At 42.8% G+C, this 26,436-nt stretch overlaps 1 protein-coding gene across 2 annotated transcripts in view; it reads right to left on the bottom strand.

Moving 5' to 3' along the window:
- The window catches only part of prdm10 (PR domain containing 10), a 196,123-nt gene that overhangs the window by 104,868 nt on the left and 64,819 nt on the right, over window positions 1-26,436 (bottom strand). For both annotated transcript variants that reach the window (XM_041174207.1, XM_041174205.1), the window contains exon 9: window positions 4,897-4,969. In XM_041174207.1, coding sequence (XP_041030141.1) covers window positions 4,897-4,969 — 73 coding nt within the window. The remainder of the gene's footprint in view (window positions 1-4,896; window positions 4,970-26,436) is intronic.

The raw sequence follows: 26,436 nt of genomic DNA, 5'->3' as shown, positions 1-26,436 counted from the left end.
CCATCATAACCTCACTTATATCCTATGCCTCGGCTAGTAAAAGAAAGGATTCCATATGCCTTCTTAACCACCTTTTGACCTGTCCTGCTACCTTCAGGGATCTGTGGACATTCACTCCAAGGTCCCTTATTTCCTCTCCACCTCTCAGTATCCTCCCATTTATTGTGCATTCCTTTGCCTTGTTGCATCTCCCCAAATGCATCACCTCACACTTCTCCAGGTTGAATTCCATTTGACATTCTTCTGCATACCTGACTAGTCCATTGGTCCATTGATATCTTCCTGCAATAGCTATCCTCCGGTCAAATTTTGTATTGCCTGCCAACTTTTTGATGATTTCCCCTACGTTTATCTCCAAATAATTCATATATAATCACAAAAAACAGGGGTCCTAGGACTGAGCCCTGCGGAATCCCACTGGAAACAGCCATCCAGTCACAAAAACATCCAGCAACCATCACCCTTTGTTTCCTGAGGCAATTTTCTATCCAGCTTGCTACATTCCCCTTGATCCCATGGGCTTTTATTTTTTCAACCAGTCTACCTTGTGGGGTCTTGTCAAAAGCCTTGCTAAAATCCATGTGGACCGCATCAACTGCACTACCCCCATCAATCCTCCTCATTACTGTCTCATAAATTTAAAACAAGGTAGTCAGATACGACCTTCTCTCAACAAATCCATGCTGACTATCCTTCATTAATCCATGCCTTCCTAAGTGACAGGATTGATTCCAATAATTTGTCCACTACCGAGGTCCAACTAACTGGCTTGTAATTATTCGGTTATCTCTCGCTCCCTTTTTAGGCAAAGGTACAAGGTTGTCAGACCTCCAATTCTCCGGCACCTCACCTGTATCCAAGTGAGGATTGGAAAATGATGGTCAGGCCTTCCACTATTTCTTCCTTGGATTTTTTTTAACAACCTGAGTACATTTCAATTGGCCCTGGAGATTTATCCAATTTCAAGGATGCTGATCCCCTCAAAGCTTCCTCTCTCCTGATGTTTATCACATCCAATACTTCAGACTCCTCCTCCTTAACTACAATGTTTGCATTCATCCCCTCCTTTGTGAAGAGGGACGCAAAGTATTAATTAAGAACCATACCCAAATCCTCCACTTCCACACATGGATTACCATTTTAGTCTTTTATGGGCCTTACTGTTTTCTTCCTTACCTCTTAATCTCAATGCATTGATAAAACATCTTTGGGTTTTCCTTGATTTTGTTTGCCATTATTCTTCCATGTCCTCTCTTTGCTTTCCTAATTTCCTTCTTGATTTCACCTCTCTTTCTATACTCCTCTCAGCTTTCTGCGTATTGAGTTCTCGGTGTCTGACAGAAGCTCCTCTGCCTTATCTTACCCTGTGAGCTCCTTGACAGCCAAGGGCTCTAGATTTGGCTGACCCACCCTTCTTCTTTGTGGGAACATGTTTACTCTGAATCCCTTGAATCTCCCCTTTGAGTGCCTCCCACTGCTCTGACACTGATTTACCTTCAAGTGGCTGATTCCAGTCCACTTTTGCTAAATCACTCCTCAGCTTAGTAAAATTGGCCTTGACCCAATTTAAAACTTTAACTCCTGTTATATCTTTGTACCTTTCCATAATTAAATTAAAATGAACTTAATTATGATCACTATCACCAAAATGCTCTCCCACTGTCACTCCTTCCATCTGCCCAGCTTCATTTCCTAAAACTAAGTCCAGAACTACACCCTCACTTGTTGGGCTTGCTACATCCTGGCCAAAATAATTCCTCCTCATCTCAGTCTTAAATGGCTTCCCTTTGTTCCCTCACCAGCCAGGGAAACATCCTATCAGCATCTAGCCTGTCACACCCTGTAAAAATTTTCTAAGTTTCAACGAGAACACCTCTCATTCTAAAGAATACACACCTAGTTTCCTCAATCTCTCCTCATAGGACAATCCCGCCATCCCAGGAGTTAGTCTGGTGAACCTCCATGGCACTCCCTCTACAGTAAGTATATCATCTTCATCTCCGTCTGGATTATACTTAAAGACTGAACATCCACAACCATCTGTAGTAGAGGAATCTAAAAGTTCGCAACTCTCGAGTGAGATTTCTCCTCATCTCAGCCCTAAATGATTGTCCCCTTATCCTGAGAATGTAACCCATGTTCTTCTAGACTCCCCAGCTGGGGAAACCACCTCTCGGTTGACCCTGTCAAGCCCATTCAGAATCTTATATAAATCTTCCAAACTCCAGAGTCCATAGGCCCAATTTAATCAGCTTCTCCTCACAGCACAACCCTCTCATCCCAAGAACCAAGCTAGTGAACCTTACCTACACAATGCAAGTATATTCTTCCTTGGATATGGAAACCAAAACTGTGCACAGCTCAGCCAAGTCTTGTATCCTTGAAGCAAGATTTCCTTATTCCGGTATTCCAATCGCCTTGCAATGAAGGCCAACATACTATTTGCCTTCCCAATCGCTTATTGGGTTCCTTGTACATAAGCACCCAGGTCTCTCTGAATATATTTAGAAGTTTCAAGCCTTCGAAAAAAAATTCTGCTTTTCCGACCTTATATTCTATCTGCACCTTGTTGCCCACTCATTTAAGAAATAGGAGCAGAAGTAGGCCATTCAGCCTGTTGAGCCCGTTCCACCATTCAATAAGATCATGGCTGATCTGTTTGTGTTTTGAATTCCACATTCCCATCTACCCCACCCCATAACCTTTGATTCCTTTGCCTAACAAGAATCTATCTACCTCTGCCTTAAAAATATTCAATGACCCCACCTTCACTGCCTTCTGAGGCAGAGTGTTCCAAAATCACACAACCCTCAAGAGAAAAAAAATTCTTATCTCTGTCCGAAAAGGGCAACCTCTAATTTTGAAGCACGCCCTTAGTTCTGGACTCACCCACAAGACGAAAAATCCTTTCCACGTCCAGCTTGTCCATGCCATTCAGGATCTGATATACTTCAATCAAGTCACCTCTCACTCTTCTAAATTTCATTGGAAACAAGCCCAGTCTGTATAACTTTTCCTCATAAGACAACCCACTCATTCTAGGTATCAATCTAATAAATATCCTCTGAACCGCCTCCAATGCATGTTCATCCTTCCTTAAATAAGGAGATCAAAACTGCACACAATATTTGAGATGTGGTCTCATCATTGCCCTCTATAACTGAAGCATAACATCCTGACTTTTATGCTGAATTACTCCCATAATAAAGGATAGCATTCTATTAGCCTTCTTACTTAACCTGTCTGTATCTCTTTGCAGTCTTTGTGTCCTCCTCACAGCTTACATTCCCACCTAACATTACATCAGCAGCAAACTTGGATACATTTCTCTTGGTCTAAATCACAAATATTGATGGTAAATAGCTGAAGCATTGGCACTGATCCTTGCAGCACTGCACTCATTACAACCTGCCAGCTTGAAAATGTCCCATTTATCCCTACTCACTGCTTCCTGTCTGTTAATCAATCCTCCATCCATGCTAATACATAACTCAGTGAGCTCCTAACTTGCCTATTGACCTCTTGTTTATCTCACTGAAAACTTTTGGAAAAAAACTACTTCTACTGGCTCACCTTTATCTACCCTACTAATTATATCTTCAAAAAGTTCTAATAAATTTGTCAAACATAATTTCCCTTTTGTAAAACCATGTTGACTTTGTCTGGTCATATTACATTTGTCCATGTGCATTATTAAGACTTCCCTAATGATAGTCTCCAGACTACAGGTTGACTGGCCTGTCATCCCTATCTTCTCTCCTTCCTTTCTGGAACAGTGGGGCATTACATTCGCTAATTTTCAATCCACAGGGACCATTCTAAAATCTAGGGAATTTTGGAAAATCGTAATCAGCACATCCACCATCTCTGCAACTACCTCCTCTAGAACTCCAAGTCATAGGCTAAAAGGTCTCAGGGAATTTGTCAACTTTTAGTTTTGTTTCTCAAATAATTTTTCATGCTGATATTAATTACTTTTAAGTTCCTCACCCATTTTAGCCTCTTAGTTACCTTCTATTTCTGGTATGTAAATCCTGTCTTCCATTGTGAAGACAAACACCAAATATTTTGTTCAACGTCTTTGCTATTTCCTCGCTCCCCTTGATTATTTTTTCTGTCTCTGCCTCAAAGGGACATTTACTTTACTTACTCTCCTCCTTTTTATATGCTTTCAAAATCCATTTTTATATTCCTGACCAATTTACTATCACCCAATTTTTTTCCCTTTTTATCAATTGTTTGGTCATCCTTTCCTGGTTTCTAAAAACTCTCCCAATCCTCTGGCTCACTACTATTTTTTGCAACAATACAAGTCTCTAATTTTCAAAAATACTATCCTTACCTTCCCTACTAAGCCACAGCTGGATCTTTCTCACGAAGTTTTTGTTTTTCAATGGGTGTGGTTTTGTTGAACATTTTGAATGGGTTCTTTAAATGTTGCCCACTGGTTATTTATCACCATACCTTTTAGTTTATTTACCCATTCAATCTTAGCCAGCTCTCCCCTCATAGCAAAGTAATTGGCTTCAGGTTTAAGATTTTTGTTTTAGGCTCACGTATGTCATTCTCAAACTTAATATGGCATTCAATTGTATTATGGGGATTCCTTTTTTCCCCCCAGAGGATCATTTATTAAGACATTACAGTTAATACTACTTCATTACATTGATACTAAATCTAAGATCGTTTTATCCTTAGTTGGTTCCATAGTATTTTGTTTCTGGAAACTGTCATGAAACCATTCTACAAACTCACCTTCCAGTCTACCTTTGCCGTTGGGCCACTGAAGGTGAAATACAAGCTCTTTCCTTCCACTAAAGGAGTGTAAAGGCTCTGCTGACACAGAATACATTGACTGCTCACCCTACAAGTTGTGCCATAGAAGCAGTCACTCACCTTTCCGTTCCTCTTCAGAAATATCATGGATCTTCCGCTCTACAAAGTCTGCATATGATGCTGCATACCACACCTGCAAGTACACACACACAAAGCTCAGAGAAACAGAGTCTGGTGTTCATGGTCAGCACAACCGCATGAGATTCGCAGCAGTCCTCTGCATTCCTTTCTTCAATTTGTATTTCATCCTGATTGCTTTGCAATGATCCATTTGTCTATAAGATTCCTGGTTTTAACTAATATTATTGTTTTTCCTCTCGCCAGCTGTCCCCCGCCCCGCTCCTCTGCTGAGGGCACTGACTCTATGTAAAGCCCAAATTCCATGGGAGCCAAGTATATTTTGTTACCCCAGCAAGTGGCCATTACTCACAAGTGAAAATTAAAGCAACAACTTGTACTTAAACAGCATCTTTAACCTAATAAAACATCCCAAGATGATGTTACCTATGCAGTTGATTTTTTTGTTTGTTTGAATGTCTTCAAGATGGTTTTTGTTCCAAGGCCTGTCCCTGTATTAGAAGTTTGGAGCTTCAGGTTCTCCTTGGGTTCTACTTCTGGATTATCTTCAAGACTATCTAGCCTGTGTTCCTGACGCACCTAAAAAAAATTGAGTTGCCTATTCTGCACATCCATTTAGTATATCATTCAGCCAAATAACTGACCATCAATAACTTTCGCAGCTGGCAAGCCCCTTAGATTACTGACTTTCCCCTTTCCTGTTTCAGGCAACATGCTCTGCAGACGTTCTACACTCCATCTTTCACTCGTGCTTTGGGCTCAAACTTGGTTTCTGGATCCAGCCTCAATTCAAAATTCTTCACTCTCCACCCAAGTGGCACAACAATCAATTTAACATTAATTCCACATCACTTCTTTTTCTTTAGTTCTCTTCCCATGTCTAGTGGCGTGTGAGGCAGACAAAGCACTTGATTACATTTGTTTCCATTGTTGGCTTTTCTTGGAACAGGTCACTAGCCTGTCAGTAGAGGCTAAAGCTTGAGGGGAGCCACTCTGTATCAAGCATGGCTGGCCAGGACTCTCCCAATCTTACCACCTGCCACAGGCATATCGGAAAGAGTTATACGTTGATAATAAACATGCATGGCCACGTTATGAGCACACCTCTGTGGGCATCAAGTCCTGGAGTGGGACTCAAACCCAGAGCTTCTGGCTCAGAGTCAGGAACACTATCCACTGCACTACAAAGCCTCCCCCACATCACTTGCAAGTGGATTAAGTTGGGGGGGGAAGGGAGGGAAAGGAAGGGTAAAACTCCAAGAAGTATGACTAATGGGAAACAAAGCAGCGGGTTAGCGTGTGCGGGGGGTGGATTCAACTTCGTGGAAAATTATGAAAAAACTGAAAATAAAGGAGAGCCCAAGAGAGGCTATTAAAGTCTCCAGAACACAAAATAGGACAGAGTGTTTGGAAAGGGCTAGGAATCTAACTTCAAGCACATCAGATAAAGGGACGACAACGAGAAAGGGGACAGGAAATACAGGACTGAAGGTGTTGTATCTGAATGCACGCAGTATACAAAATAAGGTAAATGAGCTTGTGGCGCAGATTGAAATTGGCAGGTATGATATGGTGGGCATCAAGGAGACATGGCTACAAGGAGATCAGGATCGGGAGCTGAATATACAAGGATACACAGCCTATCGAAAGGATAGGCAGGTTGGCAGAGGGGGTGGGGTTGCTTTGTTAGTAAGAAATGAAATTAAATCGATAGCAAGAAACAAAGTAGGGTCAGATGATGTAGAATCTGTGTGGGTAAAGTTGAGGAACCGCAAAGGTAAAAAAAACATAATGGGAGTTATGTACAGGCCTCCGAACAGTAGTCAGGATGTGGGGCACAAGGTACACCAGGAGATAGAAAAGGTGTGTAAGAAAGGCAAGGTTACAGTGATCATGGGGGATTTCAATATGCAGGTAGACTGGGAAAATCAGGTTGGTAATGGATTCCAAGAAAAGGAATTTGTGGAATGTCTACGAGATGGCTTTTTGAAGCAGCTTGTGGTGGAGCCCACTAGGGAACAGGCAATTCTAGATTTAGTGATATGTAATGAGGCAGATTTGATAAGGAAGCTTAAGGTGAAGGAACCCTTAGGAGGAAGTGACCATAATATGATAGAATTTGCCCTGCCATTTGAGAGGAAAAAGCTGGAATCAGATGTAACAGTATTACAGTTGAATAAAGGCAACAACAGAGGCATGAGGGAGGAGCTGGCCAGAATTGACTGGGAGATGAGCCTAGCAGGAAAGACAGTGGAACAGCAATGGCAGGAGTTTCTGGGAATAATTTGGGAGACACAGCAAAACTTCATCCCTAGGAAGAAGCATACTAAAGGGAGGACGAGGCAACCTTGGCTGACAAGGGAAGTCAGGGACAGCATAAAAGCTAAAGAAAAACAATGCGGCGAAGAGCAGTGGGAAACCAGGGCATTGGGAAGCCTACAAAGATCAACAGAGGACAACTTAAAAAGAAACAAGGAGGGAGAAGATTAAAAATGAGGGTAAACAAGCCAGTAATATAAAAGAAGATTGCAAGAGTTTTTTTTTAGATATATAAAGGGTAAGAGAGGCAAAAGTGGACATTGGACTGCTGGAAAATGATGCTGGAGAAGTAGTAGTGGGGAACAAAGAAATAGCGGAGGAACTGAATAGGTACTTTGCGTCAGTCTTCACAGTGGAAGACACGAGTGACATCCCCAAAGTTCAAGAGAGTCGGGGGGCAGAGGTGAGTATGGTGGCCATTACCAAGGAGAAGGTGCTAGGAAAACTGAAAGGTCTGAAGGTGGATAAATCACCTGGACCAGATGGATTACACACCAGAGTTCTGAAGGAGATAGCTGAAGAGATAGTGGAGGCGTTAGTGGTGATCTTTCAGGAATCAATGGAGTCAGGGAGGGTCCCAGAGGACTGGAAAATCGCTAATGTAACCCCCATGTTTAAGAAGGGAGTGAGGCAAAAGACAGGAAATTACAGGCTAATTAGCCTGACCTCGGTCGTTGGTAAGATTTTAGAGTCCATTATTAAGGATGAGATTTCAGAATACTTGGAAGTGCATGGTAAAATCGGGCAAAGTCAGCATGTTTCATCAAGGGGAGGTCATGCCTGACAAATCTGTTAGAATTCTTTGAGGAGGTAACGAGTAGGTTAGACAAAGGAGAGCCAATGGATGTTATCTACTTGGACTTCCAGAAGGCCTTTGACAAGGTACTGCACAGGAGGCTGCTCAGTAAGATAAGAGCCCATGGTGTTAGAGGCAAGGTACTAGCATGATTAGAAGATACCAGCTTATATTTCAGCTCTTTCCTGGACTCGAACTCAAGTTCTGTCGAAGGGTCATGAGGACTCGAAACGTCAACTCTTTTCTTCTCCGCCGATGCTGCCAGACCTGCTGAGTTTTTCCAGGTAATTCTGTTTTTGTTTTGGATTTCCAGCATCCGCAGTTTTTTTGTTTTTATGATTAGAAGATTGGCTGTCTGGCAGGAGGCAGAGAGTGGGGATAAGGGGGTCCTTCTCAGGATGGCGGCCGGTGACTAGTGGAGTTCCGCAGGGGTCAGTGTTGGGACCACAACTTTTCACTTTATACATTAATGATCTAGATAAAGGAACTGAGGGCATCCTGGCTAAGTTTGCAGATGATACAAAGATAGGTGGAGGGATAGGTAGTATTGAGGAGGCGGGGAGGCTGCAGAAGGATTCGGACTGGTAAGGAAATGGGCAAAGAAGTGGCAGATGGAATACAACGTGGGCAAGTGTGAGGTCATGCACTTTGGTAGGAAGAATAGAGGCATAGACTATTTTCTAAGTGGGGAGAGAATTGGGAGTCCTAGTCCAGGATTCTCTTAAGGTTAACTTGCAGGTTGAGTCGGTAGTTAGGAAGGCAAATGCAATGTTGGCATTTATTTCGAGAGGACTAGAATATAAAAGCAGGGATGTGCTGCTGAGGCTTTATAAGGCTCTGGTCAGACCACATTTAGAATATTGTGAACAATTTTGGGCCCCACATCTCAGGAACGATGTGCTGGCCCTGGAGAGGGTCCAGAAGAGGTTCATGAGAATGATCCCAGGAATGAAAGGCTTAACATATGAGGAACTTTTGAGGACTCTGGGTCTATACTCGGAGTTTAGAAGGATGAGGGGGGATCTGATTGAAACTTACAGAATACTGAAAGGCCTGGATAAAGTGGACATGGGGAAGATGTTTCCATTAGTAGGAGAGACTAAGACCCGAGGGCACAGCCTCAGTGTAAAGGGAAGACCTTTTAGAACAGAGATGAGGAGAAACTTCTTTAGCCAGAGAATGGTGAATCTATGGAATTCATTGCCACAGAAGGCTGTGGAGGGCAAGTCATTGAGTGTATTTAAGACCGAGATAGATAGGTTCTTGATTGATAAGGGGATCAAAGGTTAAGGGGAGAAGGTTGGAGAATGGGGTTGAGAAACTTATCAGCCATGATTGAATGGCGGAGCAGACTCAATGAGCTGAATGGCCTAATTTCTGCTCCTAGGTCTTATTGTCTAACATAGATGGGATTTCACGGAATGTGCACCAGCCCAGTCCACTCCCAAAACCTGGCATTAATCCCCTGAAACATTAACTTTGTTCCTATCTACACAGATATTACCCCATCTGCTAAGTATTTCAACTTTTTCTGTTTTTATTCAATTTTTAACAACCGTAGTATTTGCTTCAATATTATTGTTATTGCTGTTACTGATGCAAATGAATATTTGCAAGATATGGAGATGAGAAATGAGATACTGCTACTTTTAAGAATTACTGCTGAAAATGATTGCAACTGCTTACCGTATTAAGCACTGTAATGCCTTTGGCCTTTTAAAGTCACTTGCTTAACAAGAGACTAAATAAATATGAATAGTCCACTCCGATGCTAGTCCAGCTTTAATTATATGTCTCAACCCCTCTTCAGCCATGTGTTCATGGTAGTTAGGTACTTCTAAAGGAAGTTTCAGTCATAGGACGCTATCTCAGAGCACAGCCCTGGTTTCATACACAGGGCAAGATCAGTATAGTTCAGAAAAGGTTTACTAGACTAAACCAAGAATGGGTGAGTTGTCTTATGAGGAAAGATTGGACAGGTTAGGCTTGTATCCACTGGAGTTTAAAAGAGTAAGCGGCCACTTGATCAAAACCTTTAAGATTCTGAGGGATCTTGACAGGGTGGATATGAAGAGTTTGTTTATTCTTGTGGGAGAATCTAAAGCTAGGTGTTACTGTTTAAAAATAACGGGTCGCTTATTTAAGACAGAGATGTAGAGAAATTTTTCTCTGAGGGTTCTAAGTCTATGGAACTCTCTTCCTCAAAAGGTGGTGGAAGTAGAGTCTTTGAATATTTTTAAGGCAGAGCTAGATAGACTCTTGATTAACAAGGGGTGAAAGATTATCAGGGGTAGGCAGGAATGTGGAGTTGAGGTTACATTCAGATCAGCTATGATCTTATTGAATGGCGGAGCAGGCTCAAGGGGCCAAGTGGCCTACTCCTGCTCCTAATTCATATATACATATGCTATTAATTGGCTTTCAATGTCATTTCCAGCATCATTAACCACAGAATTTCACGGAGCTGCCGGCACTCCAAAAATCTGAACACAATTTCTAATTTAGAAATTCAGCTTCTGATAAATGTTTAATATTTAAATTAAATACTGCTGAAAGGAGGATCAAGAAACTGATATAGAAAATACAATATGAAAGCAAACCATGAAGAAACAAAAACAACTGTAAAAGCTTCTATAGGCATATATGAAGGAATAGATTAGCAAAGACAAATGCAGGCTCACGACAGGCAGGGACTGGAGAATTTGTAATGGGGAATGAGGAAATGGCAGAGAAACTAAACAAATACTGTGTGTCCATCTTCACAGAGGAGGATACAAAATAACCCTCCCTGAAATATTGGGCAGCCAAGGGACTAGTGAGATTGAGGACCTGAAAAAAATTAGTATCAGTGAAAAAAATAGTGTGGAGAAATTAACGGGGCAAAGTTGATAAATCCCCTGGACCTGGTGATTTTCATCCCAGAGTGCTGAAAGAGGTGGCTGTAGAGATAGTGGATGCATTGGTGGTCAGCTTCAAAAATTCTATAGGTTCTGGAACAGTTCCTGCAAATTGGAAGATGGCAAATGTAACTCCAATATTTAAGAAAGGAGAGAGAGAGAATATAGGAAACTACAGACCTGTTAGCCTGACATCAGTATATGGAAAATGCTAGAATCTATTTTAAAGCATGTGAAAACTGGACATTTAGAAAATAATGGCAAGATTGGGCAAAGTCGACATGGAGTTATGGAAGGGAAATCATGTTTGACAAACCTATTGGATTTTTTTGAGAACGTAACAAGCAGAATAGATAAGGGAGAACCAGTGGACGTATTTGGATTTTCAGAAGGTTTTCGATAAGGTTCCATACAAGAGGTTAGTAAGCAAAATTAGAGCACATGGGATTGCGGATAACATGCTGACATGGATTGAGGATCAGTTAATGGACAGAAAACAGAAAGCAGTAAACGGGATAATGCTCGGACTCGCAAAACTAGTGTGGCTATTAAGGTAATGCAAGGATTAGTGCTTGGACCCTAGCTATTCACTATCTACATTAATGATTTGGATGTGGGGACCAAATGTAATATTTCCAAGCTTGCTGATGACACAAGGCTAGGTGAGGAGTGTGAGTTTTGAGGAATATGCAAAGAGGCATCAAGGCGGGGTGGGGAGCTTCAAGACAGGCTAAGTGATTGGTCAAGAACATAGCAGATGGAATATAATTTGGAAAAATGTGAGGTTATCCACTTTGGTAGGAAAAACAGAAATACATAGTATTTCTTAAATAGTGAGAGATTGGCAAGTGTTGATGTCTAAGGACAATCCACTGAGGATGTCCTTGTTCACAAGTCACTGAAAGCTAACATGAAAGTGCAACAGGCAATCAGGAAGACAAATGGTCTATTGGCCTTAATTGCATCAGGATTTGAGTACAGGATTCTTGCGCAGTTGTATAGAGCCTTGGTGGGACTGCACCTGGAGTAGTGTGTTTAGTTTTGGTCTCCTTACCTAAGGAAGGATCGACTTGCCATAGAGGGAGTGCATCAAAAGTTCACTCAGCTGATTCCTGGGACGGTAAGATTGTCCTATGAGGGGAGATTGAGGAGAGTGGACCTGTATTCTCCAGAGTGTATAACAATGAGAGGTGACCTCATTGAGACATGCAAAATTTTTACAGAGCTCAACAGGGAAGATGTAGGGAGGATGTTTCCCCTGGCTTGTTAGTTTAGAACCAGGGGACATAGTTTCAGAATAAGAGGTAGGCCATTTAGGACCAAGATTAGGAGAAACTGCTTCACTCAAAAGAACATAGGAACACAGGAGCAGGAGTAGGACTTTTGTCCCTTCCACCCTGCTCCACTATTCAGTAAGATCACGGCTGAACTGACTGTTGCCTCAGCTCCATTTTCCTATCTGCCCCCCACCATAACCCTCGACTCCCTTGCTCAACAAAACTCTGTCTAACTCAGTCTTGAATAAATTTGAAGACCCAGCTCCCACTGCTTTCTGGGGAAGAGAATTTCACATACCAATGACCCTTTGGGAGAAAATTTTCTCCTCATCTCGATCTTAAAAGGAAGACCTCTTATTTTTAAACAATGTCCCCAAGTTTTAGTATCCCCGACAAGAGGGAACATCCTCCAGGTATCATCCTATTAAGTCCCCTCAGGATTTTATTTTTTTCATTCATTCACTGGATGTGGGCTTCGCTGGCTGGGTCATCAATTATTGCCCATCCCTACTTGCCCTTGATAAGGTGGTGGTGAGCTGCCTTCTTGAACCACTGCAGCCCATGTGGTTAAGGTACACCCACAGTGCTGTTAGGAAGGGAGTTGCAGGATTTTGACCCAGCGACAGTGAAGGAACGGCGATATATTTCCAAGTCAGGATGGTGAATGACTTGGAGGGGAGCTTCCAGATGGTGGTGTTCCCATATAGCTGCTGTCCTTGTCCTTCTAAATGGTAATGGTTGTGGGTTTGGAAGGTGCTGTCGAAAGAGCCTTGGTGAGTTCCTACAGTGTATTTTGTAGATGGTACACACTGCTGCTACTGTGCATCGGTGGTGGAGGGAGTGAATGTGTGTGGATGTGGTGCCAATCAAGCGGGCTGCTTTGTCCAGGACGGTGTTAAACTTCTTGAGTGTTGTGGGAGCTGCACTCATTCAGCAAGTGGGGAGTATTCCATCACACTCCTGACTTGTGCCTTGTAGATGGTAGACAGGCTTTGGGGAGTCAGGAGGTGAGCTATTTGTTGCAGGATTCCTAGCCTCTGACCTGCTGTTCTACAGCCACAGTTTTTATATGGCTAGTCCAGTTCAGTTTCTGGTCAATGGTATGCCCCAGGGTGTTGATGGTGGGGTATTCAGTAATGGTAATGCCATTGAATATCAAGGGGCGATGGCTGGATTCTCTCTTGCTGGAGATGGTCATTGCCTGACGCTTGTGTGGTGCGAATGTAACTTGTCAGCCCAAGACTGAATATTGTTCAGGTCTTGCTGCATTTGGACATGGACTGCTTCAGTATCTAAGGAATCACAAATAGTGCTGAATACCGTGCAATCATCAGTGAACATTCCCACTTCTGACCTTATGATGGAAGGAAGGTCATTGATGAAGCAGCTGAAGATGGTTAGGCTGAGGACACTAACCTGAGGAACTCCTGCAGTGATGTCCTGGAACTGAGATGACTGACCTCCACCAACCACAATCATCTTCCTTTGTGCTAGGTATGACTCCAACCAGCCGAGAGTTTACCCCCCGATTCCCATTGACTCCAGTTTTGCCAGGGCTCTTTGATGTCACACTCGGTCAAATGCTGTCTTGATGCCAAGGGCAGTTACTCTCACCTCACCTCGGGTGTTCAGTTCTTTTGTCCATGTTTGAACCAAGTCTATAATGAGGTGAGCAGCTGAGTGGCCCTGGCGGAACCAAAACTGTCAGTGTCAGTGAGCAAGTTATTGCTAAGTAAGTGCCACCTGATAGCACAGTTGATGAACCCTTCCATTACTTTACTGATGATCAAGAGTAGGCGAATGGGGTGGTAATTGGCTAGGTTGGATTTGTCCTGCTTTTTGTGCACAAGACACACCTGGGCAATTTTCCACATAGCCAGGTAGATGCCAGTGTTGTAGCTGTACTGGAGCAGCTTGGCTAGGGGTGTGGCAAGTTCTGGAGCACAAGTCTTCAGTACTATTGCCAGAATATTGTCAGGGGCCATAGCCTTTGCAGTATCCAGTGCCTTCAGCCGTTTCTTGATATCACGTGGAGTTAATCATGGTACCTGTGATGCTGGGGACCTCCGGAGGAGGCCGAGATGGATCATCCACTCAGCACTTTTGGCTGAAGACTGCAGCAAATGCTTCAGCCTTATCTTTTGCACTGATGTGCTGAGCACTTCCATCATTGAGGATGGGGATAATTGTGGAGCTTCCACCGCCAGTGAGTTGTTTAATTGTCCACCACCATTCACGACTGGATGTGGCAGGACTGCAGGGCATGCAGAGCTTGCAAACAGCTTATGCTGTTTGGCACACAAGTAGTCCTGTGTTATAGCTTCACCAGGTTGACAACTCATATTTAGGTATGCCTGGTGCTGCTCCTGGCATGCCCTCCTGCACTCTTCATTGAACCAGGGTTGATCCCCTGATTATATGGCAATGATGGAGTGGGGGTTATGCTGGGCCAAGAGGTTACAGATTGCATTCGACTCCAAATTCTGCTGCTGCTGATGGTCCACAGCGCCTCATGGATGCCCAGTCTTGAGTTGCTAGATCTGTTCGAAATCTATCTCATTTAGCATGGTGGTAGTGCCACGCAACACAATGGAGGGTATCCTCAATGTGAAAGCAGGACTTCGTCTCCACAGCTACTGTGCGGTGGTCACTCCTACTGATACTGTCATGGACAGCTGCATCTGCGGCAGGCAGGTTGGTGAGGATGAGGTCAAGTACGTTTTTCCCTCTTGTTGGTTCCCTCACCACCTACTGCAGACCAAGTCTAGAAGCTGTGTTATTTAGGACTCAGCCAGCTCAGTCATTAGTGGTGCCAACCAGCCACTCTTGGTTATAGGCACTGGAGTCCTCCAACCAGAGTACATTCTGTGAACTTGTCAACCTCAGTGCTTCCTCCAAGTAGTGTTCAACATGGAGGAGCACTGATTCATCAGCAGAGGGGAGGCGGTGTGTGGTAATCAGCAGGAGGTTTCCTTGCCCATGTTTGACCTGATGCCATGAGACTTCATGAGGTCCAGAGTTGATGTTGAGGACTCCCAGGGCAATTCCCTCCTGACTGTATACCACTGTGCCACCATCTCTGCTGGGTCTGTCCTGCCAATGGGACAGGACATACCCAGGGATGGTGATGGTGGTGTCTGGAACATTATCTTAAGGTATGATTCCCTGAGGATGACCAAGTCAGGCTATTACTTGATTAGTCTGTGAGGCAGCTCTCCCAATTTTGGCACTTGCCCCCAGATATTAGTAAGGAGGACTTTAGAGGGTTGACAGGGCTGATATTGCCGTCGTCGTTTCCGGTGCCTAGGTCAATGCCGGGTGGTCCATCTGGATTTGTTCCTTTTTTGAGACTTTGTAGCAGTTTGATACAACTGAGTGGCTTGCTAGGGCATTTAAGAGTTAACCACATTGTTGTGGATCTCGAGTCACACGTCGGCCAGGCCAGTTAAGGACAACAGATTTCTTTCCCTAAAGTCCCCTCAGGATCTTATAGAGGGTGGCAAATCTTTAGAATTCTGTACCTGAGAGGGTTGTGGAGGTTTAGTTATTGAGTATGCTCAAGATCGAGATTGTTAGATTTCTAGGTATTAAAAATATCAAGGGATATGGTGATAGTGAGGTAATCGAGTTGAATGGTGGAGCAGGCTCAAAGGGCTGAATTGTCTACTCCTGCTCCTACTCTCTATGTCCTATGTTCAAACATTTCTTGAATATTCAGAATTATGGCCCCAAAAAATAAGAAAGCGCACAGCGAGTTCTAATAGTGGGTCTGAGAGTGACTCCAGTGTTAGGAAATGATCATGTACAAGACAAGAGTTTCCAACCATACAAGAGAGAAATCTTGCCATTGTCGTCCCAAAAGACATTGAAGCACAAGCGAAGGCCATAGCTTGAATCAATTACACAATAAAATGAAGGCTACAGATAGTCTGGAGATAGCACAAGAAGCAGACGGCCATACGACTATGAAGTCTTGGTGGCTGTCAATAAACTCAAGGGTAAATTAGTATGAGGAACAAAAGGAATCATATAATTGGAAGGAATTTGGATTTACTCTGGTGCATCCAACCTTATCACATATATGGACTTGTATGGAAAAGGTCCTTGCAGATGACTTGAGGCTAAAGCGAAGTTTGTTTCTCTAGGTTTGGAAGAGCGAATGGGCAATACAGATGATAGAGTGGACTCTCCCACAGTTGGAAAAGTAATCCTGAAAATCTTTTAGCTCTTTTGGCCACATATGCATGGAAGTGTTGATCAATCAACAGAAAGCATTTCTGAAACTGCCTAAACAGGCAAGCGATGTAAAAGAGAAACTATGAAATTATGCAAATGATGCTTCAGGGGTGTGGTATTTTCCGGTGAGATCGCTTTTGCTGAATATTAGTCGTGTTCAACTAAAAGCGGATCCTATAATGTTTCACTGGTATTAGCAAAGGGAAATTTACAGGTATCTCCATGATGCATGTTGATGATTTCATATGGGGTGGTACTGCAAGATTTGAGAAATGCGTTATTAATAGGATTAAAGAGGAATTTCAGATTGGGAGGTTTAACTCTGGGGCTTTTAAATGTATTGGTTCAGATATTAAGCAGAGTAGTCTGGAAGAACTTTAAATCAGCAATCCTATTTAGAGTATGTTATTTCTATCCAGGTGAATTGTGCTAGGTTATCACAGAAACTTGATGTTACATCTAAAGAAGAACGGTGCTTGATTGGTCAGTTGAATTGGTTATACCATGAGACAAGACCCCATGCTCATGTTAATGTATTAGAATTAAGTGCTAAGATGGAATATCTAATGTTGGGGATTTTTAAGGGCAAATAAAACATATAAAAGTGGAAAGTTCATACTTCAATTCCCATCCTCGAGTGACCCAAAGAACTTGAAATTAGTTATTTTTAGTGATGCTTAACATGATATTCCTCCTTGATGGTATTCAAGTGCAGCTGTTTCATAATATTTTTGATGGGTGAAAATGGGAAATATTTTCTTCAGCCTTAAGAAAATAAAGAGGATTGTTCAAAGTACTTTGGCTGCTGTAACGACCTTTGACCTGGAGCAGTACAGGAAGGAAAATTTTTAAGTTCTTCAAAAGGTCTGCGGAATCTGTAATTGGTTTTTACAATGTTTGAAAAGGATTTTTAAAAGTTATCAATTGTAATTTAATTGAATAATAAATACTGGTCCATGTGACGTGGGGGCCCAGGAGCAGTACCAACAGGAAAGAAGTAAAGGCCAAATCCATGTGGCCAGACACCAAGGCAGATAAAGGAGCTACTGCTGTAAGGAACAAAGGGGAGAACACAAGGTGCATAAACAAGGAACTGTGTGTGTGTAATACAGTTAAACAGGGCAGAAAGCTGAAGATAGGATTAAACTAGAGATTGTGAGTGAGACAAATCTACAGCTATGCTTCAGTTTTGCCAGAGATGACCAGACCGTTTAACAAGGTTTATTAAAGGTGTAAGATAAGGCAGTCTATGAACCTCACTAAGGAGCTTCTGCAGGAGTGTGACTTTGGATGATGACTACCTCCAGGGGACTTGAATGGAGTGGAGCTACTGTTGCAGGTGACTCATGGACCAAATTCAGTGAGTGATAAAAGTGAAAGCTCTGACGTTCTGACAGCCGAGATTTAAAGACTGAGAGATTGCATGTGGTGCCACATTTCCGCAGGGAGTAATATGAATGCTTGTATTCTCATGTGGTCATCATTGTTGTTATCTGCTATTTCATTTGTAATTTATAGCTCTTATCGATCGTAGTTTGTCTGTTAATTCATGTTTAATATACGTGGATTCCAATTAGTGTTAAAGTAGAAGCCATAAAAAGTGGAATCTCGTTGGTAATTTCTCTATTTGGCAGTCATTCAGTAAATTTGGTTATTTTGGCTTACAGTTCCTCACCAGGGATCGGAACACTGGCTCTATTTATCAAATATTTTAGGGGAAATCCTATACAAGAGGCGAAGATAGTTTGATCATTGAACATTACATAGATAATAATTCTTTATGGGATAATGTAAGAAGTGCGAGGGGGAAGCAACATTACAGCTTGACCTTGCTGGATTGAAATAAATGGAGAGAAAGGAAATCTCCGAGATTGATATAAGTCATCAATTATCTGATTGTTTTGCAAAAAGAATTACTTATACTAAGAAATCGTTGGACATCCTAGAAGAGGGGTGATTTGTAATATTATGCTTTGCACAGATTATGGACAAATTTTTTTTTTCTCTGATTTGTTTTGAACTAGCATTCCTCTAAGTTTTATTTCAGAAGGAAGGAGGAGAGCTGTTAATTGTACCAACTGAGGTTAAGTACATACAGGTGGAGTGCAATGAGTAGACGGTTAATTCAGCAAATTGAAAGAAACACTTCCCGACACAGAGGTAGAATGGAGTCAGGAGAGATATACCTGTAATAAAAACAGAAATTGCTGGAAAAACTCAGCAGGTCTGGCAGCATCTGTGGAGAGAGAAACAGAGTTAATATTTTGAGTCCACATTACTCTTCTTCAGAGCTATGAAGTAGAAATGTGATAGATTTTATACTGTTTAAGAGGGGGTGGAGCAGGTGGAACAAGATTGAAGGTCAGGGATAGGTGACAGCTAAGGAAAGATTGACAAAGATGTCATGGACACAAGACAAAGGGAGTGTTAAAAACAAAAAACAGCGGATGCTGGAAATCCAAAACAAAAACAGAAACAGAAATACCAGGAAAAACTCAGCAGGTCTGGCAGCATTGGCGGAGAAGAGCACAGTTGACGCTTCGAGTCCTCATGACCCTTCAACAGTTCTGTTGAAGGGTCATGAGGACTCAAAACGTCAATTGTACTCTTCTCCGCCAATGCTGCCAGACCTGCTGAGTTTTTCCAGGTATTTCTGTTTCTGTTGACAAAGGGAGTGTTAATGGTAGTGGTAAAGAGTAAACAATGTGCTGATAGTGGCATAAAGGTAAGATGTATACCTGTCATGTTTCAGTCTGTGAATAGTATAAAGGCAAAGCTGCATGTAATAAATAGAACTAAGCGATCACACAACAATTGATGATGCCAAAGCTCTGCAGTCCTGCCACATCCAGTCATGAATGGTGGTGGAAATTTATCAACTAACCGGAGAAGGAAGCTCCGCAAATATCCACATTCTCAATGATAGGGGAACCCAGCACATCAGCGCAAAAGACAAGGTTGAAGCATTTGCAACAAACTTTAGTCAGAAGTGCTAAATGGTTGATCCATCTTGGCTTCTTCCTGAGGTCCCCAGTAGGAGAAACTCAATCCAGCCAATTACCACCCCATCAGTCTACTCGCAATCGTCAGCAAAGCTATGGAAAGAGTCATCAACAGTGCTCTCAAGTGGCACTTGTTCACCAATAAACTTCAGAGCGAAGCTCAGTTTGGTTTCTGCCAGGGCCACATAGCTCCTGACCTCCCTAGTTCAAACATGAACAAAAGAGCTGAACTCCTGAGGTGAGGTGGGAGAGACTGCCCTTGAAATCAAGGCAGCATTTGACTATGTGGGATCAAGGGGCCCTAGCAAAACTGCAGTCAATGGGAATCAGGGGAAAAACTCTCCGCTTGTTGGAGTCATACCTAGCACAAAAGAAGATGGTGGCGGTTGTTGCAGGTCAATCATCTCAGTCCCAAGACATCACTGCAGGAGTTCGTCAGGGTTGCGTCCTAGGCCCAACCATCTTAGATGCTTCATCAATGACCTTTCCTCCACCATAAGGTCAGAAGTTCGCTATTATGTTCAGTATCATTTGCGACTGCTCAGATATTGAAGCAGTCCATGCTGATGAGCAGCAAGACCTCAACAACATTCAGGCTTGGGCTGACAAGTGGCAAGTAACATTTGTGTTCTGCAAGTGCCAGGCAATGACCATATCCAACAATGAATCTAACCAACATAAAAACAGAAAATGCTGGTAAAACTCAGCAGGTCTGGAGCATCTGTGGAGAGAGAAACATAGTTAAGGTCCATATGATTCTTCTTCAGAGCTAAAGAATCTAACCACCTCCCTTGATATCCTACAATAGAATCATCCCTAAATCTCCCACCATCGACATCCTAGGGTTCACCTTTGACCAGAACCTGAACTGGACCAGCAATATAAATACTGTGGCTACAAGTGGTCAGATGCTGAGAATTCTCCAGGGAGTAACCCATCTCCTGACTCCCCAAAGCATGTCCACCATTAACAAGGTGCAAGTCAGGAATGTGACAGAAAACTCTACATTTGCCTGGGCGAGTATAGCTTCAACAATACTCAAGAAGTTTGATACCATCCAGGGCAAAACAGCCTGCTTGACTGGCAGCTCATTCAGCAATTTAAACATCCACTCCCTCTATTGCCGACACACAGTGACAGGGTGTGTATCATCCAAAAGATGTACTGCAGCATCTCACCAAGGTTCCTTCGACAGCACCTTCCAAAGCCACAACCTTTACCACCTAGGTCAAGGGCAGCAAATGCATGGGAACAGCACCACCTGCAAGTTCCCCTCAAAAGCGCACGCCATCCTGACTTGGAACTATATCGCCATTCCTTCACCGTCGCTGGGTCAAAATCCTTGCACACCCTTCCTACCAGCACTGTAGTTATACCTACACCAGATAGACTGCAGCAGTTCAACAAGCCAGCTCATTAACACCTTGTCAAGGGCAACAAATGTTGGCTTTGTCAGCAACCCACATCCCATGAAAGAAAAAAATTCTCATTATTTGCCACACCTCCATGCTTCGTATCAAGGAATTCTATTCCTATTCCAATATCCAAGTCAAATATATATATCAAAAAAGCACTTGTGGTGCAGCAATGACTCTTGGGGAGGTCCTCATGACTTATAAGGCACATTTCCAGTATTAGCAATACATCATATTCCCATACTGATATTTGTGCTTGTTGCTCACCAACCCTATTCACTGCACTTGGTTTACATAAATGCATTCTAAACCCTTCTTTATATTCCTCGTGGTCCTTCTTAGTTTGGTCCTATTGTTATAATCAGGTGAGGCAATGTTGAATGGCTCCCCTGTTTTTCCTCCCCTTATTTGACCATAACAATTTATTTTCAACAGATATATTTGTCAATTCCATGAGTTTTTAACTGTTTACACACTGTGACCATAAAAAGACACCATCAGACTAGTTTTCTTGAGTTTTGAAAAAAAGAGGGTAGTTTTTATTGTGCTTGCCTGATCCAATTAAAGTGAATAAAAACACTCCGGCTTCCACATACACACTCAAAGTTCACATACATACAAGTAGATTAAAGAGTAGGGAGCACAGAAATTAAAGAGGTATCAGGTTCTTGAAGGTTGGTGACTTGGCTGGCTTCAGGCTGAACTCAGTGGTTTCACAACACCTCCTCACCATACGGAATGAAATGCTACGAAGTTAGCACTTCATCACAAAGTTGTTAAAAAAAAGAGATACACACTCACATTTAAACACTTACTCGCACAGACATCAGCCACTATGGCTACGTTCTGTACAGCTTGGAACTGGCTTCCCATTATCCACAATTTGCGGGATGATTTGGTACTGAGTTAAACTCAGGATAGAGCATCAGTGACCACACTGTTTTTCCCTGCAACATGGTTAAACTTTAGGTGATTGCAGGCTCCATCGAAACAGCCTTGCATTATAGGTTTTGAATTTCTACACAAATGTTAAGGAGTTGTGATCTGTATATACTAAGCTCTCTCTGTATCCATTTCGGATATAGTGCTCGAGAGGTCCCAGAGTTTCCTTCTTGACAGTGGAGTACCTTTTCTGGTATCTGTTCAATTTTTTTCAGAAATACCCAACTGACCTCTCGATGCCTGATCCATCGTCTTGGAGCAGGATGGCAGCCACCCTTATGTCACTAGCATCGTCAACCAACCCTTTTAAAGTGGTGAAAGCTTGGAGCTGCCAACACCGGTTTTTGTTGGTTAATATAGCTTTCAGATTTGCCAAAGTTGTCTGGCACCTCCACCTTTGTTTTTTTCTTTAACAAGTCTGCCAGTGGGGCGGCTATGGAACTCGAGTTTGAAATGACCCTGCAGTAGAACCCACAGATCCCCAAAAAATCACTATTTCCTATTTAGTCATGAGGACTGTATCTTCACTGAAATGGGCAACACCTGCCCCACAACTTGACCGAGGAAGGTTACCTTAGCTTTAATGAACTTGCTCTTTGCAAAGTTCACCACCAATCAGCCAACTGTAACATTCAGAACAGGGCTTCTAACTGGTCTACATGGTTTCTCCAGACATCACTGTATACTAGCAGATCATACAGGTATGTTACACAGTTGGATTAGCCAGCCACTATCTGGTTCATCAGCTTTTGGAACGTGGCTGGGCATTTCCTAATTCAAATGGTATAACTCGGCATTGGAACAAGACATCTGGAATAATAAAAGCCAAGATCTCTTGAGCTCAGGTGGTTAAGGGAACCTGCCAGTACCCTTTTAACAAGTTTGTTTTGTTATCTATAAAATTCCATTCAGGGGATCAGGTAAGAGTCAGCTCCAGTCACTGCGTTAACTTTTCTGTAATAAATGCGAGCCTCGTTGAGTCTTCGAATTTGGGCACAAGCACAAATGGGGAACTCCTGCTACTCTGGCTGGGCTCAATCAAGTTGTACTCCAGCATGAACGGAATTTCTTCCCGAACCTGGGTCAGCTTCTTGGGAATCTAGGTGATAGGGACTTTGCTTTATGGGAGGGGTCTCTCCTACATCCACATCATGTAGAGCTAGGGTTGTGCACCCTGGGTTATGCGAACAGATCTCCTAACGCTGTGAACACCTATGTCAGGTCTCCTCTTTGCTCTGAATTGAAATAAGAGGTTATGTTGAACAATCTCCCTAGTATTTCTGTGTAGCCTAACCAGACAGTAGAGGGTCGATTTGGAAATCTTCCAGGCCTCCCTCTCTCTCTAACTCATCTAACTTAACAGTAAGTTCCCTTCACCCTCTTCTTTGCTTACTGCCTGACAGACCTGTGCTTGTTTGTCTCCTTCCTGGCCGTGATACTGCTTTAACATATTGGCGTGACACAGCCTCTGTTTTTCCTATGGTTTGTGGTGTCAATCAAATAATCCACCTTGCCAATCCTCCTTATTATGGTGTATGGGCCAATGAATATGGCTTTCAGTCATTCACACTGTATTGGTAGTAGCACTAACACGTGGTCTCCTTGCTTGAATGTTCTAGCCTTGGCAAGTTTATCTGCCTGCTGTTTCAGAGTTTTCTGGGAGGTCTTAAGGTGGCTCCTGGGCCACAGCAAATCCTCTTGTGAGCAGCTCATGGAACACAGATAAATATAGTTTAACAACTTTTTTCCTCTAAAAACTTCTCTTTGATTAGTTTAAGAGAACCTCTCACCTCGTGTCATTAAACTAATTCGATGGGACTAAAAACTAGTGGACTATGGGGCAAGTTCCTGGTAGCAAATAGGAGAGATCTTAGCCCTTTGTTCCAGCCATGGGGATTTTCATAGCAGTTTGCCTTGATCATTGTCTTTAGGGTCTGGTGCTGTTGTTCCAAAGTCCTTTTTGACTAGGGTTGGTAGACTGAGGACTTTAACTGTCATGCCCAGCTTATTCATGACCATTTGAAAAATTGTGGGCATAAAATGTGTGCCCTGAGCCAACTGGATCTCGGTAGCAGCCCATAGTGGGTTAAGGAATTGAATCCCGCACCCCCCACTCCCAGAGAATGGTCTCTGGAATTATTTTTAAGGCAAATCAATTAGGGGCTTTCAGCCTGTAAATTCTAAAATAATCTTTTAATATAAGCATGGTTTCACAACATGATTGAATATGGTTCTACTTCCCTCTTTAGTGCAATCTATCACTCTCATTCATTTTTGCTTCTTTTCTACTTGTACATTCTGGTATCCACCTCCCTACCAAATTAGTTTAAACTCTCCCCAAACGCATCAGTGAACCTCTGCAGGGAAGGACACCATTCCCAGTTCCATGGAAGTGCAATCAATCCCTTTCAAATGGATGCACCTGCCCCAGAACTGGTCTCAGTGTCCCAAGAATCAGAAGTCCTTCCTCCTGCACTATACCTCAAGCCACGCATTGATCCTCCCTATCTTGACTCTCACCGCGTGAGAATCCGGAATAATCCACAGATTATTACCTTCGAGGTTCTACTGTTAAACTTTTGCCCTAGCTCCTGAAAGTCTGACTGAAGGACCTCAATACCTGCCCTATTTCACTGGCATCAACTTGTGTATCAATTTCTGTCTCGTTACCTCCCCCTGCAGAATATTCTTCACCCTCTCCCTGGTGTCCTTTACCTGGACACCAGGGAGATAACACAGCATATGGGACTCACAGTGACAGTTCATTCAGAAACTCCTCTCTCCCCTGCTAAACTATAGAAATGTACATGAGAGGCGAAGGAAGAGGAATACAAGCTTCAGGAAGGGGAGTGAGTGGTTCATGAGCTGAAGGAAGTTGGAGGTAGGAAGGGAAAGTCCATAGAGGGATTTTATGAAAAAGACGACCCAAATATGAGGTGCTGGGGCTGGCAGCAAATGTAGGTCTGAGAGGAGATGACGTGTAACTGAGATGGTGCAGGATAGGATATGGGCAGCTGTAGTTTACATAGGGTGAAGGAAGGAAAACTGATCAGAAAAGCATTGGAGTAATTGGAGTAATTAGCTTAAACTCTCCCCAAACACGGATGCACCTGCCCCAGAACTGGTGACCAAGGATGGAAGTGACTAAAGTTGGAACAGTCCCGGCCAATTGGAAGGTGGCAAATGTAACCCCACTATTTAAAAAAGGGAGGGAGGGGGGAAACAGCAAGGAATTACAGACCAGTTAGCCTAACATCAGTAGTAGGGAAAATGCTAGAGTCTATTGTAAAAGATGTGATAACTGGACACTTGGAAAATATAAATGAGATTAGACAAAGTGAACATGGATTTATGAAAGGGAAATCATATTTGACAAACCTGCTGGAGTTTTTTGAGGATGTAACTAGTAGAATAGATAAGAGAGAACCAATGGATGTGGTGTATTTGGATTTTCAGAAAGTTTTTGATAGTCCCACATAAGAGGTCAGTGTGTAAAATTAAAGCACATGGTATTTGGGGTAATATACTGGCGTGGATTGAGAATTGGTTAGCAGACAGGAAACAGAAAGTAGGAATAAATGGGTCTTTATTGGGGTGGCAGGCGGTGACTAGTGGGATACCGCAGGGATCAGTGCTTGGGTCTCAGCTATTTACAATATATATCAGTGATTTGTAATGATTAATGTAATATTTCCAAGATTACTGACGACAAAACTTGGTGGGAATGTGAGCGATGAGGAGGGGTTAAGAGGCTTCAAAGTGATTTAGACAGGTTGAGTGAGTGGGCAAATACATGGCAGTATAACGTGGATAAGTGTGAAGTTATCTACTTTGGTAGGAAAAACAGAACAACAGAGTATTATTTAAATGATGATATGTTGGGAAATGTTGATATACAAAGTGACCTGTGTGTCCTCGTACCAGTCACTGAAAGCAAGCATGCAGGTGCAGCAAGCAGTTAAGAAGGCAAATGGTATGTTGGCCTTCATTACGAGAGACTTGAGTACAGGAGCAAGGATGTCTTACTGCATCTTGGTGAGACCACACCTGGAGTAGTGCGTGTAGGTTTGGACTCCTTATCTAAGAAAGGATATACTTGCCAGAGAGGGAGTGCAGCAAAGGTTCACCAGACTGATTCCTAGGATGGCAAGATTGTCGTATGAGGACAGGTTGGGCTCACTAGGCCTGTATTCATTGGAGTTTGGAAGAATGAGAGAGGATCTCATTGGAACATAAAATTCTGACAGGGCTGAATAGACCGGATGCAGCGATGATGTTTCCCTGGCTGGGGGGGGATGTCGAGAACAACGGGTCACAGTCTCAGGATAAGGGGTAGACCATTAAGGATTGAGATGAGGAGAAATTTCTTCACTTAGAAGGTAGTGAACCTGTGGAATTCTCTACCACAGAAGGCTGTGGAGGCCAAGTTACTGAATATATTTAAGAAGCAAATAGATCGATTTCTAGATACTAAAGCGTCAAGGGGTATGGGGAGAGCGAGGGATTGTGGCATTGAAATAGAGGATCAGCCATGATCATATTGAATGGTGGAGCAGGCTCGAAGGGCCAAATGACCTATTCCTGCTTCTTTTTTCTATGTTTTTATATTTCTAAGGCACACACCTGGGTTTTGGTTAA

Source organism: Carcharodon carcharias, chromosome 25 (assembly GCF_017639515.1).
Source record: "Carcharodon carcharias isolate sCarCar2 chromosome 25, sCarCar2.pri, whole genome shotgun sequence".
NCBI classification, from domain to species: domain Eukaryota; kingdom Metazoa; phylum Chordata; class Chondrichthyes; order Lamniformes; family Lamnidae; genus Carcharodon; species Carcharodon carcharias.
The sequence above is the reverse complement of the archived record's forward strand: the minus strand, read 5'-3'. Positions and strand labels throughout refer to the sequence as shown.